Genomic DNA, 20589 nt, shown 5'->3' with positions numbered 1-20589 from the left:
CAATTTCTCATTGGCTGATGATCATGGTAACCTTTTCTGTGAATAGACGCTGGAATTACTTTGTTCTTGGTTTTCCGACACTCAGTTCAAAACTTCTCCATACAAAGGGAGCTGCACAGTACTGATTCGTAGATGAGTAACTCGAAATAGTCAGACCACGAATGATGCAAACTGACAATTCATTCACATGCGAACTTTTTTACTTGACTCCATGTGGTACATATTTGCGGGATCTTTTTCAGCGGGAATCTACATTATCGGATCGATGAATATCAGATTATAAATGTCCACGTTACGTGGTACTCGTTGACATGCACGTGCATCATCTCCGTAAAATCTACGTTTATGAGCCAAGAGCTCTTGTAAGTCACAGAGGAAACTCCATAATGACGTCAGCGCAATTTGGTATAGAGCGTCGTTTTTAAATTACCATTAGTCATGGTCATTAGCTCGCGTTTTACGTGAGCGCACGGCAAAACTTTTGGCCTGTTGACAATCCCTACTTAGAGGGTTGCAAAGCATGGGGTCCTGATCCCGTTCCACGCACGAACTTTAGAAAAATTTACGCGTCACGTGTATATTAAACAGTATTTCACGCGTCCTGAATTTAAAAGAGGAAACTTCAACTTTCACCTTACCTTGCCTTTCTGTGAAACCCGCGCGTCACAAATTTATTTTGGGCTCAATCACATACCACGCGAAAACCCTTTGCCACCCTTAAATTACGATTAGTCAAGGTCATTCGTTTGTGTTTTGCGCGAGGGCGTGGCGAAGGTTTTGGTCCGTCAACAAGCCCTACTCAGCATGACACAGGAAAAACACAAATGAATCACAAGATACCGAATGATCCTGTTTATTCACGTAATGTTAGCACTACATTCCATTTCAATAGCTGCCCTTTCATCCTTAATGAATTAGATTGCATCTCAGTTCTTTCTGATTAATGTTTATTGATTTTTCGTCCTGATTCCTTGTTATCACCTAGAACTAGTATTGTCCTCTCTATGAATACACTTTTCGCTTTCACGCACTCGTCCATTAAAAAGCAATGTCAATTTTTGCCAGAAATGCTCTCTTAGTCCTTGGTGCATATCACGAAGGCAATCCATGTGGCATTCTTCTTCAATGTCAGCAAACAGTGACTGTAATGCCCTGGAACTTCCGCCGGCTATGGAATTCCTTGACACTATTCGGTCCTCCAACATCTCACAGACAGCTTCGCCAAGACCAACCCTGATTGAAACAGGCCAATGGTCACTTCGTGCGCAGCCTTGATTCTGCAATGTCAGTCAGGGCTTGTTGGATGAGCTCTAACAGTTTTTCTTAAGAGGAAAAAAAAAAGAGTATTAACCCAATAATCCCAAAAGGGACTGGCATCTAATTACTCCTTACAAAATTACAGCTGAATTGAGCACAGAAGTTATGAGAATAAAGGAAATGATTACCAACCACAAGAGGGCTTGACTGTTAAACAAATTCTCCTTGTCAGCACTTTAGGAAATGTACAGAGGACAGTATGGAGAATATCCACACTGATGTTAGGGTGTAGAGTGTTAAGAGTCTGGGAGCTAAGTCACAACATTTTGCAGTGCATTCTATGAGACCAGGGCCACTCAGACGATGAGATCCAATCAACCCACAATGTAAATAATTGATGACAACATTTTCAAACCCAGCCAATCAGTTGTTCATCAAATCTTCCACAACACTCAACAGCCCATTTGTTGTGATTACTACCTTTCTTCATGACACAAAATGGAAAATCCCTCTAATAGACAGTAAAGGCTTCTCACCTCCTCTTGCTACAGCCTCTTCCAGTTTCCTGCCAGCTGCGCTACTTTCAGCTTCCAACTTGTGCAAGCTTGCTGCCTGTGTTGTCCATAATTTTTTAATCATTTTAAATAAGCAAAACAAACAAAAAAAATGTATACAAGTGTAGCACAAGGGATGAACTTTAAATTTTTTGTTAGTCTCATTACTTGCTAGCTTAATGTTGTTTGATATTGTAAGGAGAAGTTTTGTCTCGGTCACTTATGGAAATTTAAGGGTTGCAGGTTAGTCACAAAATGTCTGAAGCAAAAAGTTAAAGTAACATTTTCATTTGCTGATGCTGACTTGTACTGTTAACAGTATTTTTAAGCTACAGCTTAAAGAAGAAGAATAAGTGCAAACAAACAATTAAAAAACACACTGATCTTACTTGAAGCTCTGGTGAACACTCCTCACTTGGAAGAGACTCGATTAGGAAATCAATGTCCTTTGCAGTTCTTGCAATAAGAGTGGCAAACAAAGCAGCATGTCCTAAAAGCAAACCATTGTCCCTTTTTCACATTATTCAATCATTAAAAGAAGGTAGTTTTGGCTGTTTATGGATTGAGATAGCTTTTGGAAATCTGAAAGACTGTAAACTTAAACTTCAACAGAATGTTAAATAATTTTTCTTATGATCAAAATAAGTAGCAAAGCTGAGACACTAAATAGTGGGAGATGGCATAAATGCTTCCATGAGAAATCTTGGCTTACTGGAAACTTTAATGATTGTCAAACTAAACATTTGACAGAACATGACTTTTCCTTAGAGTAAAAAACTGAGTTGAATTGGAAAAAATGAGGAGGCATTTTAAGGAGAAATTAGATGTTGGTCACTCTTAGGGGTGAAAGGGTTAAGTCTAACCAACCTTCCTGTGTCACATCACCACTGTCACCATCTGAAAATAAAATGAAAATAAACATCCCTTACTGACAGAGTTTGGGGTCCATACTGTGTGTCATTAATTGTGAGTTTTTTCCACCTTCCCACTTCCAAAATTTTTTTTTTTTTTTTGGATAATAAATCTAAGAGGGGTGACAAGAATTTCACCCAGGGTTTGGACAAAAATGACCAGATAAGTAAGATACATATGAAATCTTCAATAGGCATTTGACAGGTTTGGGATTTGGAATGGCCTCAGATGACTGACTAACCTCAAGAGCAAAATAATTGTGTTTCAGTTACTGATGCATTTAAATATTTAACTTACAGAGACATGCAAGGAATTTAAACTTCCCTTGGCCTGCAAAAGTTTCAGCAATTGGTAATAAATAACAAGAGGTTCTAGCAAAAAATAGCTTTAACCTTGGAGGGGATATAATCTACTGTACGTCCCATTGTCCTATCAATTAACCCATTCACTACAAATTTAAAAAATCTCTTTACTAAACAGCATGCCTCGTTCTTTCAAATTAGAAACTTCATGGATTTTCTGCAATCCTACATCTCAATGCAATTCTAATATCCAGAAGAGAAAACTTACTCTTTTCAAAACCTGAAAAAACGTTTCCAGGTTGAGCTGTCTGTTGTAATATGCCGACACTGTTACAAAATTGATCTGCAAGCTAGAAAACATCGCGAAAAAAATACCATAAGATTTACTTTACTTTGAAGACGAGAATAAAAGCAGCAAAGACGATGATTTGTATTCCACATGACGTATGAAAACCAAAATTCGCAAATTTTATGTTACTTCAACTATTTCCTCTATAGGAGAATCATTAAAAGTAAAATAACCTGATTCAAAGCATCTTGCAACTGTGTGATCCTGTCCGCCATGTTGAATATCCATGCGACCTGGCAAAAATCCCCTGAATTTTTGTGTGGTCCGCCCCAGAGAACCATAAACGAGGACATGTGCCCTCGATCTCCCTCTCTCGTTTGTCCGATTCAGACGAACATTCGAAAATTTTGAGAACAATAATCTGAGGCGTGCACATCGTTTCGTGTCTTAGTTGACTTAAAAAGTGAGTATAAAGGTCCTTAGTCTCTAAACAATAAAGTAATGTGTAATATAAACGTTTAACGGGAGAAAAATACTCCAAATATGCGACACATCTAGTCGACCACGTTGCGCTGTGAATATCAGCTCTTTTGAGCTGTGTTCAAAGTGTTACTTTTAGCTTCCGCACATTTGTTGTGGGATGTGGAGGAGATTAGGTTTCTTGATTATGAAAGGCCTAATAAGTTTTAAAAGCTTCTAAAGGAAGTTGATCATGATGCACACGATCGATCTGAAAATGTCCCAGAGTGTAAGTCAGTGGATCTTGATTCCCATGTAGATATAAACTCTTGGTTCTTATCTGGGCACGGTTTAATGTGGATACCTTCTCTTCTCTTAGAGCTCAGGGATGAGTATCCTTAGCAAGTTTACTGTGCTCGCTTGAGAGTGTATTCCTCCTAATTAATCTAGCTGGGCTGGTTGGTTGGATGAAATCTGCCTCCAGTTCTCAGGGGGAATTTAAACTAGGCCCCAGTTGTTTAAATGGTGGATAAGGCTATCCACTGGATAAATATCTTAGTGGTGGATGGCATAGTCCATTTTTTAACCCTTATCTGCTGGATGGTGATATATCCGTTGGATAGTGCTATCCACCCTTTGAATAAATGGGCCCAGGTTTGCAAGCTGAGATTTCAATCCCTTGGTCCATGAGAGGCCCTTTCAGTGTGGTGTGAGGGCCTAGGTTTAAGATTGTGATGTTTGCCCACTGATGGTGGGATCTGGACAGGCTGCGACCCATATATACAGGGCAACCTAGTTTTTAAATGCAATGTAGCTAAGTTAGCAACTAAGGGAGGCTGGGTCATCTGTGTTTGTTAGCTGCAGAACAGACCTTTTCCAGGTTCCCAGTTAGTGGAGATGATTGAAACAGCTGGCAGGAGACAAGTGGTGGTAACCCCTGCTTGCTTGCTCATATTCTTTGCCCATTCCCACTAAGCAAGAGTCTGTCACAGGTTAAGCTCATCAACGGATGATTTTGAAAGATATAAAACCTGATATCCTTTTCCTTTGGAGATTTTCCTCACTTGGCAACTTATCATTCAGAACAAACATTGATGGAATCAACTTGGAACTATTTTTCAGATGCGTTACGTGGCCGCTTACCTACTTGCCACCCTTGGAGGGAACAAAGAACCATCTGCATCAGACATCAAAGCCATCCTTGAAAGTGTTGGCATTGATGTTGACTCTGATCGCCTTGATGTCGTCATTAAAGAGTTGAGTGGAAAGGACATCAATGAGGTAGATTTAAATGTTTGACATGCCAATCAGTGATATAATCTTGAAAATTTTAATAAGTGTGCAGAATCTCATTCAAAAGATATATACCTCTAACCAATGGGGTTTGGGGTCCCTTCCTCAAGTTACAGGTTGGGTGTTTTTGCCTTGGATAAATGTAAGCAGAAAAAAAAAGATTGTTTAGCTTACAGCACAGACCAAGACAACAATAGTAGTCAGATATTTATTACATCTCTGGCTTCAAATAGAGAGGAAAGATTTCAGTTCAAACAAACTTTTGGATTCAGCAGGCCATATAGTGAAATGTGGCCCATGAAATTGACCAATCACAGTGAATGTACTAACCAAAAGGTATACTAAATAGGTTGATTACCTTTCTGAAAAATTCTTTAGTTGAATTTAAACATTTTACAAATCTAAATAAAGAACCTGTTTTTTTGTTAGTGATGTGTGTCTTCTCTGTGTGTGGTGATTAAGTTGTTTAAATTTAGGAAGACCAACTGACTTCCAAAGCCAGTGCCACATCCCCAATTTTTTTTTAAAGTGTGTAAGTATAGGAAATTGTATGAACGCGAGTGCATTTCGTGATTTATGGGCACGAGTGATGTTTTGAAAGTTCTCAAAATTGCATGAGCCGTAGGCGAGTGCAATTTGAGAACTTTCAAAACATCACGAGTGACCATAAATCACGAAATGCACGAGCAGGTTCATACGATTTTTTATTTATTATATTCTCGATTTTTTTATAACTTGGTGTTCAAATTTGGCGCTTCCCGGTGTTTCCATGGCAACTTCTCCGTATTGCACTCTATAACCTCTATTGCACTCTATAACCTATTTATGCATTCATCATTGACCAATCAGAAAAGCGATATTTTGTTGAGTATATAATAATAGCAGTTATTATTTTTAGGGACAACCAGGTCTATTACAGTAGATACATTTTCTCCAAATATGGGTTCCTCTAAAGGTGAATTTGGTGTTATTTTTTAGGTGATTGAAGCAGGCAAATCCAAACTGGCGTCAGTTCCCACAGGTGGTGCTGTGATGGCAGCAGCATCATCAGGTGGGGGAGCTGCTGCTCCTGCTGGTGAGAAGGCAGAGGAGGAGAAGAAAGAAGAGAAGAAGGAAGAGGAAGAAGAAGAATCTGATGATGACATGGGATTTGGCTTGTTTGATTAAGCAACTCTAACTAAAAACAAATAAATCTTTGTAACCTCCAGGATCTGTGTCTGTTCTTAAACCTTGAGCATGGGTGACTCTTACCAGCAATCAGACATCATGGAGTACTTTGTTTTGAAAAAAAGCATAGTTAAATCCTGATAATGGGTGACCAACATGGCATGTGCTACCATCACTTAGGCAATATTGTAGAGTAAAATGAGGGAGACCTAGCACTGAAGAATTTTAAAGAAAAAAGGTTAATTAAATCATTGGAACAACCATTTTTGAACAGTCAAGAAGAATGCAGTTCAAATCCATTACCAACAAAATTAAGCTCAGTTAAGTGCTGACCTTTTGGTAATATGGGCAGTTGTCATAATTTAAGAGCTAGTGATACCATTTCCAGAAATAGACTGAAATTGGTGAGGATAATCATTTTCCAATTTTTTATAAAGGTAACAAGATTTGTGTAATATTTCCCAAGGACTAGTCACACCCTTCACACCACAGAAACTTGCCCTTTTCCAGAATACAATTTTATCTACCCTTCATTGCCATCCAATAGAAGAAAGCAGGGTTGTCATTAGGGGCCAGTAAGGGATCATTTTGCCTCATCAACTTTGTGAATTGTGATCTAACGCAAAAGAAGTCTTTTTGAACTGATTTTTACATCAATGTCTAGCTTTAAAAAATGGCTCAAACATGTCCTAGAATGCAGGAAATCGTCTTGTAAAATTTCAAATTCACCTTTTTCCAAGGAAAGATCACCACCACCACCCCCCACCCTCCTTATAGGGCATTTTAACATGCCATGCTAGCCACTCAGCTGCATTTATTTTCCGAACACAACCCTGTAAGCGTCAACAATGCACACTGCCATCAAGAAGATAGCATTACCCATCATTTGAGCGACTGGGGCTTGGCAGGTCCACCTGTGTGACAGACTGACATCACAAACAAGCTGCCTCAGGATAAATTTCCTTAGTAAAAGTGAGCATTGGCACTTAGAAAACCAAAGGCAAAATTAACCTGTTGACCCTGAAGAGTTACTAACATTTAATTTCTCCTCACAATATCACTCCTGAATCAACCACTAAGGTCACAAGAAAATAGGAAATGATACAAACTTAAGAAGCTGTTGGTTATTAATAAATTTCTCTTTGTCATGATCTTAGGTAATGTGTAGAAAATAATAAGAATATTCAGACTGACTTTGAGGTGTCAAGGGTTAAGGAGAGTGAGACATACATGTTAACCCTTTAACTCCCAAAAGTGACTGACATGAAATTTCTCCCTATAATCACTATATGCTATTCAGCAAATCAGGTGGAAGTTGCTATCTTGATCTAGCACCAAGTTCTCATAACTTATTTACTATGAAATATGTAGCAGCTAGAAGGGAGAATTAACAATCAGATCTTGGGAGTTAAAGGGTTAAAATGAAAAAAAAAAAATAATAAAAAAAAATACACCATGACAGGTACACTTTTTTTTTCTTATGAGGATACCAAGAGCATTTTATTTGTTTCAAACTTAACATATCAAAACAGTCATGAATGATGTGTTATTTATAGGTGCTTGGGGCTGGATGAGAAAGTTGTGATGAGCACCTCATTCAGCTTCGCAGTGATGAGTTCATTAGCATCTTCCAACTCTCCTTGCAGGTAGATCTATGTCAGGTCTTGATACAATACCAACCAGAGGTCATGATATTTTTGAGGCTTTAGCCTGAAACGTAACCCCATTCATTGCTTGTTACAGCCTAGCCATTTGTCTGAACTGTGGTATTGTAAGTACAGGGACATTCCTGGTGTAAGCCTTCACTCTTAGGTTCCTGTCATCTGTCAGCAAAACTACTTTCCTCTGAATTGTTATTGGTTGATTTGCTGTGGAAAATGTCAAAATAGTTGAAAACTAACTAGCCTCCTTGTCTTTGAGCATAGGCTGCAAAAAGGATAGGAATGAAAAGTTTTGGGAATTTATTTCAGAGCCTCATTCTTCCCCTGTTTAGCTTCAATATTGGTAAGGATAAAAGTACAATTATCTCATAACTCTTACCATTAATGAATCTTTGCAAACTATGACAACAATAGAAACAAAAAAGGAAACATGATCCTCATCAGAGCAGTGTTACTTTGCTCTGTGACTAGTTTAGAAAACTTGTGCCACTCTCTTTATAAAACAGAAGCAAAACTAAAACCAATGACTAGGTCACTTGCGTTTTCCCATGCTTTAATCACTTTGGTTGGTTTGACTTTGAGTTCTCATTGGTTCTATACAGTACTTTGCTATCTTCTGCTTGACCATTTTGATTACTTTGGCTTTCGTTTTACAACTCTATTATCAATTCATTTTGTTTAAGATTTTAGCAAAAATATTGCAAACAAAACTGAAAACTACATGCACTATGTTTTAGATTGACTTTGAGATGGACAAATAGGTAAAAGAAAAAAAGAGTGACTTAAAACAAACTATATGAGATTATTTTCAGCTCTAAGGAACTTTCAACATTTTCTGATAAAGAAAATAATACCTGTGGCCAACCGGTTGATAAAGTTCTCTTCACAGTAGTGTAAACAACAGGAGAGAATAACATCATCATTGCATCCTTTGCCCTGAAACAACCCATATACATCAGGACCAACAGGTTTTAGTCAACGTACAAGTAATCAATAAATCAAAAGATGCTTATCTCTAATAAGTTTTGATAAACAGGGAACCCAAAAGTGTAACTGGGAGGTGGTTTTAGGATATGTGTCCCCCCCCCACCTTATCATTGTCAGAAAAGTTATAATTTATAAAATAGATTCATTTTGTATGCTCCTCCCTGTGTCCCAAACACCACAAGGTTTGGAGCATGTAAATGTTGCAGTGTTAAAACATTATATACATTATCTGTCTCATGGTCAGTTACTCAGATTCCATCGGAGCTGTCTGCTAATGTAATATATTCATGATATATGGAACGGAATGGAATGAAATGTCACCTTTCTTCCAGAAGGATCCTCGCTTCTAAATTGAATTGTATCCAACTCTGTTCCTTTGCTGGTCACTGTTTTAACCTGAGGATTTCTCTGGCTAAACTCAGACTCAAGAAAATGAATTGCAGATCTATAAACAGATATTAAAAAAAAAAAGTAACATACGCAAATGTTTCTTCCAGGTTTTGTCTATTGTTGTTTCCTTTTTTCCTATACAAATACAACCTTTTTGCCAACAGTTTAAATATAAAAACAAAATGAAAATAGAAATAGAATTTTAACAGCAATTAGTTACTTAAAATTGTCTTTCTCTTCTGTCAAAGGCATCACAAATAAGTTACAAGCTTCTGGTGAAGAAGTTATTTGGGTTTGACCTCAAAAAGAATTTGCACAAGAGTCTAAGAAGCCTCTAACTCATTACTTCTACTATATCTTATCTATTATGTATATCTACTAGATATATCTACTATATATTTGAGGAAATTTCAGGCTCCATAAACTCCACACCTATGAACTACTGACATAGTGGTGCTTAGATTATTTGGGAAAGGACAGTATGAAGTACACAGAGAGAAAATGAGAGGAAATTTTCTGATTTCCTTCACAAGCCACCGAAGCTTCTTTGTTCATAATACACACACACCTGGCATTCTCCATGACATAATGAGCATGCTGTAAATCATCACATTTATCAAGGAGGACATCTTTCTTCAGACCATCAAGCTCATTAATTACTGCAGAAGATTTACAAAAAAAAACAACAACAAAAAAAAACACTCTAAAGGTGACAAAAATAATGGAAGAGTGTAAGAACAGCAATTGAGCCAACACTTCAACTCACTTACCGATGAGTGGCACAACTAGAGTGAAATCCTGATTGGCCACAATGGCCTTGACCCCTTCCAAATGATTCACAAAGCAGTTAGTGTCTGGTACCAAGTATGTTGGGTAGTTCTCAAACATTAAACGTGGCTTAGAAATGTGTTCCTCTATCACTGCCTGCAGTCAGTGGAAATAAATCATTGTTACAGAGGTGCATCACAGTAAATTTGGATCTATGCTCAACACCCTGAGATCATCCTAGGGAAACTGACCTTTGCCTTATCCTCTCTCTGCTTGTGAACTTCCATTTGCTTTTTCAAGGCATCTTTTTTGGCCTGCAGAAGAGAGCAAAACGATTTTAAGGCCCTTCCTCTCTAGAGTACTTATTGGGAATAAAAGTGATATAATTAAGGTAAAGACAAGTTTTACCTTGAGTTCCTTCAGGTCTTTTTCCACCTCATCACTGTAAAGCAAAAAATCCAGGAGATGTGATTTTTCATGTGTAAGTTAATGAAATGCTAAATGACAAAGCTCAGCCAATTTGCCCCAAGCTACAGCATTGTATGATCTAAAAAAACTTGCTGCCAACCAGCTTGGCAGAAAAAAAGTTTTACCTAACCAAATGGTATGTGTCTTACACAAGAAAGAACACAAACAAACATGTCAGGTATAGCTAATATCAACAGCCTGGTTATCAAACAGACAAAATCCTGTGAAAATGTAATTTACAGAGTAAACCAGAAAAAAGGAAGATTTGCTATTGTGAAACTTTCCATTAAATTAAAGTTTCCTTGGGCATTCCTCATGGCTTAAGTGACCAATCAGTTTACATAAACCAGACTTACCGCTGATACACTCAACTGATAACAATTATTCACTTGACTCTGATAGTGACCTCGACTAAGGTTGTCGAAACTTTAATCACTTATAGCGACAATAGTCCTTCTCAGGACTACACTCACCTGGACGATCACACTACATGATAACGTTACTCCTGGTTCAAACTATTTGCTAACAAGTGTATTTTGTTATATGTGATGAGTGTTATACCCTGAGTCCAGCTGCTCCTCTTCACTCTCAATGATAACATCAGCATCCTCATCCGAGTCCTATACCAAACAAAAATATTTGGAGGTTCAAATTTTTCTTCTGCTTGACCCAACAAAATTGTGTGACAACATACATATGATTTATATTGTATGCTCTGGCTGGTGATTAGAATTGGATGGAATGGCTGGATACTGCCACTAAACAGCCCATTGCTAACCTAAACAGTAAGACCAGTAGAACTCATCCCTGAATCAAACATGAAGGTAATGAGAATAAAGGAAATGATTGCAAATTCAAGAAGTTCTTGATTTTCAGAAAAATTCTCCTTGCAGGTACCATAGAAGATGTATAGAGAACAGTATGGAGTACTTAATACCAATGTTAGGGAACTTAATACCAATGTTAGAGTATAAGGGGGTCAAGGTACAAACCTCATGTTCATTTTGTTGTGATGTGTCCAAGTGAACCATGACTTGTGACTCCTTCACTGGTGACACTGGTGTACTTTTAAGCACTGCTGAGAATTCTCCTTTGTCATTATCAAACTCCAGTGGTGGATGCTCCAGCGAGACCAAAAATGCAGCAAACTCTTTTAGACTATGGCATCGCAAGTAATCTTCAGCAAGATTCTGTGGAAGACATAAAAAAATTCCAACACTTTGATAAGAAACTTCTACCTTCCCACCAAAAGTGACACCTAACTATAATTTGATTTTCAAGCTAAAAAACGTTTTTCAATGTATTATACAACTGTGACTCTGATTAGTTAAAAAGTTCACCACTACAATTCTAGGCTAATTTAGGGTTAAAAATCGTGTGTGTTTTGAAGATCTCATCCAAATTGTCACATACTAGCTGGCTATTATATGAAAAATATCATTCTGCATTTTTATCCTTGTTCTGCTTTTTCTTTTTGGAGGAAAAAAATTCACAATGGTAAACGTTGAGTGATATCAACCAATTAAAATTAGCCTGCAAGCAAGCCGTCATTATCAGCGCTTTGACACAAACGTTTCTTTTTCTGTAGGAAAATATGAGACTTTGAACAATGTGAGCCCACAAGAGATCTGCAATGAGTTTAACACTGATAACATCTGACCCTAAAAAACCCCCACCCCATTCATTTGATATCATCCTGCATGCATATAGGGGTTGGGGGTGGGACAAACATGCCTAGCCTGCTTGTAGGTTACCTGAAAATGAGACAGTGTGCTTAAAATTGGTTCCACTTTTAAAAAACCACATTTCACCAAAGAAAACGATTTAGGTCTGTTGTTTTTTATACATTGATTCCTAGAAAAACAAATTACTCTTCATTATTACAGGTTTACTCTACCTTACTGTTTGCATCTGGAATTTTACACATTGGTCTCACTGCTGTGTTCAATGGCTTAAATCCAGCAAGAAATTCATCCTCCATCAAGGTTACCATCTCATTAGCTAGCACATGACACAGAAAGATTACCATGAAGGTAAAGAAGACTCATAGTCAATATGCAAGTTACTATTGAAAACTAATATGGCAGCATAACCATACAACAACAAAGGCTCTGTCAATAGAACATGTAATAAAGAAAGTTCATTTGAAATTCAAATCACAAATGTAATTTTCTATCACGCACGGAAGAGGTAGGCAGTTGGGTATTTATAAACTTCTGATGTCTACAAAGTTTCCAGCAAGTTGATGATAAATACCTCTCTTACCTCTAAGCAACTTAATAAACAGACCGAGAAAATGATGCTAGCAAGATGACAAACAAACTTTTGAATTTAGCAGGCCATACTGTGAAATACAGCCTGCTAAATTGACCAATCACAAGGCATATACTAACTAACAGATATAATAAATTATGACAGTGACAAGAATTGTAAAAGCTTAGTTAGTTTCTTACCATCATCATCATGAAGGTCATCAATATCCACATAAGATATGGCATTTGTGAACTGACTCACTGATTCCCAAAGACTTCTGTGAGTGCTAAAGTACAACAAAGAAGTGCCCTCAAAGTGTGTCCTCTGATCAGTAAACAAATCTTAACCCTTTAACTCCCAAGATCTCATTAGTAATTCTCCTAACTGTCTGCCATAAAATTTATATGATGTTTGTTTGGAGAATTTGGAATCGGATCAACTAATAATCCCCTAATTTATATTTTTCTTTATTCTCATTACTTGTCTGCTTGATATTGTACTGATAGTGTAAGGAAAAATTCTGTCTAAGAATTTCTTTCAAGTATGGAGTATCCGATGGAGAATTCTACACCAACAATAAAGAAGTATACAGCTAATCTTTTCACCACCATCAGACTTATATCTCATTAGGTGTGTAGTATTGCTGAGCAGTTTATGAGTTGTGCAGCCACAATAGAAAGTCAAGTATAAGTGATTATCTATTATAAAGCTTTGAAACAGCTCACACAAGTGAAGAAAACCCATCAAACCAGTTTTTTTTAACAGTACTAAGCAAGCAACTGTCCAAATAATCATACAATATTGCAAGATATTTGTATTTGATTCATGCATTATTTGTACTCCCAATGGAGAATATTATTACTTTACACTGTTCTCCTTCAACTCCATTTCTCAATGAAAACCTTAGAACTGTACAACAGACAGCATAGAGAATCAAAAATTGAGCCTTAGAAGTGAAAGGGTTAACTTTAAAAACTTTTCTACATGTTTTCTGCCCTTCTTGCCTAGCTCCCACACACTGACAACTTACCTTATAGAGGAGACTTGCCACAGGTCAACATGACAGACCACCCAATCTGCAAACACTTTGACTGAGGGTAGGAACTGATGAAGGGTGTCACTGAGGCTTTCATGGGTGTTTCTTGCTTCAAAGTCTATTTTCAGCAGCAGGGCACAGCAGGCCTTGAGCAGCATGATGAACATCTCAACAGCAAGGTTCATAGCTTGGTCTTGAGGTGTGCCCACTCTGACATAAGGTTCTGCTGCATCTACATACCGAAGAAAAAAAAGTTTCACTTTTAATTTTAAGTTTAGTTAGGGTGGGTTTAGGTGTTGAAAACTTGATGGCCTATTACTGCCAAAGTTTCTTGGTTTTCATTAACCCTTTACACCCTAACATCAGTATTCATATTCTCTAAACTGCTCTCTGTACATATACTAAGGTGCTGACAAGGAGAATTTGTCTAACAATCAAGAGTTTTTTTGGTAGGTGATTATTTCCTTTAATCTCATGACCTTAATGTGTGATTTAGTGGTAACATTGTAAGGAGAAATTAGATGCTAGTCACTCTTAGGGGTTAAAGGGTTAAGAAATGTAGAAGCAGGAGAATGGTGTAAATTAGTATGACTCCTACTGCCCCAGGTACTCTTTAGACAAAAGGTATAGGACAAAAATCCCTGTGTGAGGGCCATATGAGATGGAATGAGCAAGGCTAGAAAAAGCCATACCACTAAGTGATAAGCTAGCAAAGAGGAAAGGAAAAAAGAAAGAACCACAGACATATGATAAACTGCTTATTGACTGAGTCATGAATCTTGAAGCATACATCTTGTTGTGCTCAGTCTGTAAGTTATGGCCTTGCACTAAATATTTACCTGGACATCCCAGCCCTCCCACACAGTCAGTAGGTACATTTTGGGAGCTAAACACTTTCAAATTCCACCACCACAAGGTTCAGGCACCTAGTGATGAGTTGCCTTCCAAAACAACTTTAAGTAACAACAGTAGACCCACTCACCCTGGCTTGCAGTGTGTTCAATAGCAAACATGTTGATAGCCATCATTTGTAGAAGGTTAGACCTGCTTATTGCAGAACAAGATGGGTACTCCAGCAAAGTATGGAACTCACCCAGGAGTTGGTACTGTAATGTAGGCAACCTTTCCATACTGTGAGACAAAAAAAAATGAAAGAAAAAACCCGTCATTGCCTTACTGACGAAAATGAAGCTTCCTCCCACCCAAAAAAGTGTACCTCTCCAATGAAAGTAAAGAGGAAAAGCTACTTGATCTGAAAGTAACAAGGGTAACAATCCTTAACTGCTTTGTATTATACACCCAGATGAGCTCAGTATCTTAACCACATTTAGCTTAACTCTTTCCACCCTAACATCACCATGCATTTTCTCCATACTGTTCTCTAGACATTTTGTAAGGTGCAGACAAGGAGAATTTGTTTAGCAATCAAAAGCTTTAAATTTTAGTGGGTGATAATTTCATTTGTTCTTGTGACTTTAATGTGTGATTTTAAGGCAACATTGTGAGAAAAAACTCTAGACACTTTTCAGGATCAAAGGGTTGAAAAGGAAAATACACATTTGTATCTTACCCAATTCTTGAGTACAAAAGACCATGGGCACAAAGATAGTGGAGCATGAACTTCTTGTTGACCTTGCAAAAAAAGAAATTAAACAATTCATGGCAATGAAGGTAAAAGGTCTTTGCTAAAATTGTTAAGTTATAAATGATAATACCTCTTGAAGAGAAATCTTTTGTGATTCTTTTACAGGGTCTGTAGAATGCTCCTCAGTTTGTCCTTCCAGGATGGGTTCTCCTCTTGAATTAACTTCTTGTACTTTACCATGGTCAGTGACCACTACTCTTCTGTATTTTCCTTGGCACATGAAGATCCACACCTCATGCCTATATAAACAAAATTTTGATTCCTATATTGAGCACTGGCCACTCATATTATTTCCTGTTTGAACCTTATGCCCACTTCATGTTTATGTAAACACTAAATTATGATTCCTTATCTATAATTCTAGCTGTTAGAATATAGACATCATATCTACCAACTTAGACTGGTGTTTGTAGCAAATCTTCCAGATGTTCTCACAGATAAGCTGCACCCCTGATTTGATACAAAAATTTCTAGAAAAATGGTGCAGTTTCTACAGTGCACCAGCATTTACAGTACTCATTAAATTACTTGTTAAGCACAACACAACTTGCAGTGACTCACAGCTAAAAAAAAAAACCATCATCTTAATAATTAATAAAAGGTCTGCTTTAACAAAATCAATAACAAATCACACCTTCTATGAGAATAAAAGAATGAAATAAGAAATTAACTCAATATGAATTCAAACCTGCCATGAGATGATTTATGATCAGATTTTAGCTCAACAGCCTTGGTGCCCTCTCCAAATGAGGATCGCCTCTTCTCTCTTTTCTGATGGATTTGCTGTTCCGAATAAGTCTTCCTCTGATCCTCATTTCTTTGGATTCTGTCTGCCTACACAATGATATAATATAAACAGTAAAAAAAAAAACATTGGAAATGATATCCTGTTTAATCATGGCGGAATTAATTTTGTCTATTTCAGCAACTTAGAGAAACCTCTTATAATCAGGTTGTACTTGGCTGCATTTTCACGATCAGACCTTGATTATTACAATTTTTCAGTTATTTGGACTTGATTCTCTGGTTGCACTTTGTTATGTTGTTGGTTAGCTTTTGTAAATTTGTAAAAACACTTCTGGCAAATATTAGCAGCCTATACACAATGATTTGAGAATATGCTTTAATTTATGCATAAATATTGATTAAATGATATGTATTGCCTTTCCAGTATTCAGTTTTATTTTTGGTCGTTAATATTCATATTTTCAATTTTCAATCTGGACTCTTGACTGTCTGCACTTTTCAACTCAGTCCCCATGAATCCAGATAATCAAGGTTTGACTTAACTATACCTATTAGGTGACAAAACAGCTAACCTTTATGCTGAGCAGTTCAGTAAGTTACATTGACTTTTGATGGTTCCTGAAACCCTTGAATAATTGCTTACCTTCAGTTGGATATCATAAAAAATGGCTGTCAGCTTTTCCCTTGCTGTCAAAATTGGATTACTCACAGCTAAGCTCCTTATGTAGTAATAGACAGAGTCTAGCTTGCGATTGGCTGACACAGCAATTACGCCAAGCTGATTGTAAGGTTTACCATTCTTTGGAGCCAGTTTGCTTGCTTTAAGATACCATGATCTGATGGACGCCCAGTTTGGTCGCGGCTGAAATTGCACTTGATATCTTTCTATGTCTCCAAGGGAAATCAAAATGTGCTGTGAGCTCATAAGAGCAAGTTTAGCCTGGAATAAATGTTTAGATCACAGTGTTCAATAATAAAGTAACATACAGCTGGTGTTTGCTCTAAGTATGATTTGAAGTTGCCTAATGACAAGCACTGACCTTTCTGCACAACATAGCATGTGCAGGTCCTACTTAACTCCCCTGCTACCATAGTAAAAATCATTATTAAGTATGGCCCTAAGAAGCAACTCTTCCATTTTTCTTGTGCTCTCAAAACGTCCTGCTTGCATTAATAAATGCATGCTAAGCATGGAACTTATCACTCCTTGGAATAAAAGGGTCATACTCTTGCAAAGTTTTCAAAAAAAAAAACAATCATTCACAACTAACTTTTTCTTCAATTCTCCTTGGCCCTGGAGTGCATGAGGCTTTTGTGGGGTTGAGAGGTCTGAGCCAAACATCATGCTCACTTTAGGATGTGCAATTTGATCACTCTTCCTTTTCTCCTTGTCAGGAGTGGTGATTGCTGCATGACCAATAGCTAGGCAGAAAGTCATTACATATGGCCTTTCCCCCCTCCCATGTTTCTACAGGGTTACTATTGTGGCAAGAACCCAGTGGTATGGCAGGGATAGGTAGGTTGGACCTGTTAGCCATGGTTGGCAGCCACTCTAGGAGAAGGACAACTCTGATTCCCAACCCAAATAGATGGAGCTTGATTACTTTGTAAGGCAATCTATCAAGGAGAAGGATTCTAGTATTGACAAGAATGAAAACTTGCCTTTGTGGAGATGAGCACCTAGTTAAAAAGGCTTAAAGAAAGTGTAAGACCCATGAAGAGAAAAAATTATTGGAGGTACTTACATTCTTCCCAAGTTTTTCTGCCTTCCTTGGCTGACTGACAATATCCTGAATTGAGAAATCATGCTCTTTCTGTAACAATTCCAGAAGACTTTTATAAAATGTCTCTGCATCTTTCAAGAATTCCTTCAAACAGTTATTTATTTCCTTAGGAGAGAGTACATCTGATTTTTCTTCATATCCCAAAAAGAGTTTTCCATACTTCCTCAGTGTTTCAATAACCTTATAAAATGCACTCTTCCAGAGGTTTTGATCAATCTCTAGTTGAGAAGCCAGGCCAATATCAAGCATCATAATTCCTTTGTAAGTGTCTTGTATCTCTTTACTTAGGCTACAAATTTTTGCAAAAGCTGCCTTGTCAAGTGTCCCACGAGATAACAAATGAATCAGCTGCGCCCCTTTAGGTGCCACAACTTTTAACAGTCTTTGAGCTCTTTGTTGATTTATAGACTTAAGTGTTTTCTCTGCTTTAGTCTCATAAATGACATTGTTCTCCATTGAAGTGTTTTGAATGTCCACACATTTATCACTGTCAACATTGTTTACTTCAGCGTGTTTGTCTCCAGATTGTCCTGTGCTTGTGCTATGCTTTTTTGGAGGTACTGTAATCTTTTCATTTACTGTACTAAACCGAACTTCTTTATTTGGAGACACTGATTTCTCTGTATGAGTAGGACCATGAAGGCCACTGCTTCTGCTACTGCCATCATTCATGCTTGAAGTTCTCTTGCGGGGAGGTATATCAGATGTGAAACCTTCCTCTTCACTTGCATTGTGACTATTAAAATGGAAACCTTCGGGCAACTTAATTATTCCCCTTGGTTTTTCATCCTTAAGCGAATCCTCTGCAGCATAAGAAGGATCTTTAGAAAGCTTCAAAACACCACCAGTGCGAGCTCTCAGATCAAGTTCATATTTTTCAATGTCTTTTTCATCCTCATCAGCTTTGGTTGCTTTGCTTACATTTCCACGACGCTTTCTCGTAGCTTTTCCTGTTTCATTCACTCCAATTTGGTCGCTATTAGTAACCGGACATTTCTCCTTTGGATCGACATCATCCTCTGTGTTTGAGGAGGAATTATGCCGAGATTTGGACGATGGCGATTTTCTTTTATCTTTCCTTTTTTCAGTTTTTGTTTTCTTGAGACCCTCGTTATCCTTTTCGTGATTAAACTTGGTTTCTTTTCCCCCAAAACTTTCTTCCATTTCGGCTTTGGAGTGAGAAGCATTCTTGCTGACGTCAGTTTTCCTATCAAATTTCTTCGGTTTGGAATCCTTTTCTTCATATTTTCCATGATTTATCTTTTTTGAATTCTTTTTTTCGTTTTTTCTGTCTAGTTCGTCAGCATAGGCTACCAGTTCGTCGTGTGAAATTCGAAACACAAAGGGTGAATCGCCCACAGTTGAACGGGCCGCCATTTTGTAACAAGTCCAGTGTCCAGACCCCTTCAACTTGCTACTATTCCGCGCCAAAATTTTCCTTACAAATCACCTCGGCCCCACGACGTATTACTTTTCGGGTGGTCAAACCGTGGTGGACATGTAGACCAGGATTTCGTCGTGGGTTCTAAAAGTTCGATCAAATAGATCATTTTATTTTGGTTTAATAAATGGTTAACGGCTGAATACCTTACCATTTCTTGACCACTCCGGTTATACGTGCCGCAGTGCTTTGAAGGGTCGTGAAATGGAAAACAAGGTAACTTTTAAGAAGCGAGACTTCAATGGAAATATTCCTGAAATATTGCTAGCGGGGTGTTCTTCACTAGCTTTTTTTATCGTTCATCGTGCGTTCGCATAAAGTTCTTAAGAAATAAAGACAATTTCAATCAATAGAACAACATCAGTCTCAGAGATTATATTTAAAAAACAAAAAGCTTTAGTATCATTTCTTTCAAATAGCCAACTCAGGCAGGAACACGAACCCAGAAGCACTTCCGACAGATTTCGCGCCAAAACACAATCGACGCGGCGCGCGCAAAGCCACGCATGTAATTTCTGCACTTGAAAAGTTTGGCGAGTGTCTGAGCCTTGTACAGTTAAACTGTGAACAAAATAACTGCAAAATATCCAAATCGTCTTTAAAAAGAGTGACAAACCTTGAGCAATGTGTTGTCGAAATTGAAACCAGAAACCTGATATATTAGGCCTGCGCTCATCTCAGGACGGTCAAGCCCGCTTCAATTTGCAACAGAACAACGCATTGCAGAGTTTCTTCCTTGAATTGAAAGAGGAAAGCCGCGCTATATTTCTGTGGGGGTTAAGCTGTAATGCATAATTCAATCTTATTTTCAATTCCCTTGCTCTCCAGGAGAGGAATGAAAGAAGTTGGTCAAAATTGATCAGATGACAAGGACCAGCAGGAACTAGAAAGGGCGAAATAAGTATGGCAAGATAAGTGTTGTTATTACAACAAGTAAGTAGGTAACAACTTTATTCAAAGAGTGTAACACATGACAATTTGACTGATAAACTTACGTCTGTTGCCTGGGTCTTTTCCTCTTTTGTTTCGAGCTGAGTTTCTTGCTCCAGGGTTCTGTCTTTCTATTTTTTGCTTCCCCTTACGACAGGAGCTGCGCTTCGGTTTGTGTGAAAATTTGGCCTCGATTTTTCAAGTTCGTTTATGTTTTCTATCTGTTTTATTATTTTCCATCTTCAG

The 20589-nt window shown here is 37.7% G+C and overlaps 3 protein-coding genes across 3 annotated transcripts; 1 reads left to right on the top strand and 2 right to left on the bottom strand.

Annotated features, from left to right (window-relative positions):
* Nucleotides 1-837: 837 nt before the first annotated feature.
* On the bottom strand, nucleotides 838-3676 carry LOC113679447 (mediator of RNA polymerase II transcription subunit 21). Its single transcript, XM_027196407.2, has 6 exons — nucleotides 3548-3676; nucleotides 3294-3375; nucleotides 2679-2708; nucleotides 2201-2301; nucleotides 1794-1869; nucleotides 838-1322 (listed from the first exon to the last, which is right to left on the bottom strand). Exons 1-6 carry the CDS (start codon nucleotides 3665-3667, stop codon nucleotides 1255-1257), a joined length of 477 nt encoding a protein of 158 aa, XP_027052208.2. The 5' UTR covers nucleotides 3668-3676; the 3' UTR covers nucleotides 838-1254.
* Nucleotides 3677-3682: 6 nt separating this feature from the next.
* Nucleotides 3683-6273, top strand: LOC113679458 (large ribosomal subunit protein P2). The gene is made up of 3 exons (XM_027196418.2): nucleotides 3683-3777; nucleotides 4896-5054; nucleotides 6045-6273. Exons 2-3 carry the CDS (start codon nucleotides 4896-4898, stop codon nucleotides 6231-6233), a joined length of 348 nt encoding a protein of 115 aa, XP_027052219.1. The 5' UTR covers nucleotides 3683-3777; the 3' UTR covers nucleotides 6234-6273.
* Nucleotides 6274-7814: 1541 nt separating this feature from the next.
* LOC113679467 (telomerase-binding protein EST1A) lies at nucleotides 7815-19372 on the bottom strand. The gene is made up of 18 exons (XM_027196431.2): nucleotides 17934-19372; nucleotides 16832-17128; nucleotides 16130-16275; nucleotides 15512-15680; nucleotides 15367-15428; nucleotides 14779-14927; nucleotides 13791-14028; nucleotides 12961-13046; nucleotides 12405-12508; nucleotides 11500-11697; nucleotides 11069-11127; nucleotides 10448-10481; nucleotides 10291-10353; nucleotides 10042-10195; nucleotides 9840-9930; nucleotides 9203-9326; nucleotides 8749-8830; nucleotides 7815-8101 (listed from the first exon to the last, which is right to left on the bottom strand). Exons 1-18 carry the CDS (start codon nucleotides 19347-19349, stop codon nucleotides 7971-7973), a joined length of 3603 nt encoding a protein of 1200 aa, XP_027052232.2. The 5' UTR covers nucleotides 19350-19372; the 3' UTR covers nucleotides 7815-7970.
* Nucleotides 19373-20589: the final 1217 nt, after the last annotated feature.

This window comes from Pocillopora damicornis, chromosome 12 (assembly GCF_964200805.1).
Source record: "Pocillopora damicornis chromosome 12, jaPocDami1.2, whole genome shotgun sequence".
Classification (NCBI taxonomy): domain Eukaryota; kingdom Metazoa; phylum Cnidaria; class Anthozoa; order Scleractinia; family Pocilloporidae; genus Pocillopora; species Pocillopora damicornis.
Note: the sequence above shows the minus strand (reverse complement) of the source record. Positions and strands in the feature narration are given on the sequence as shown.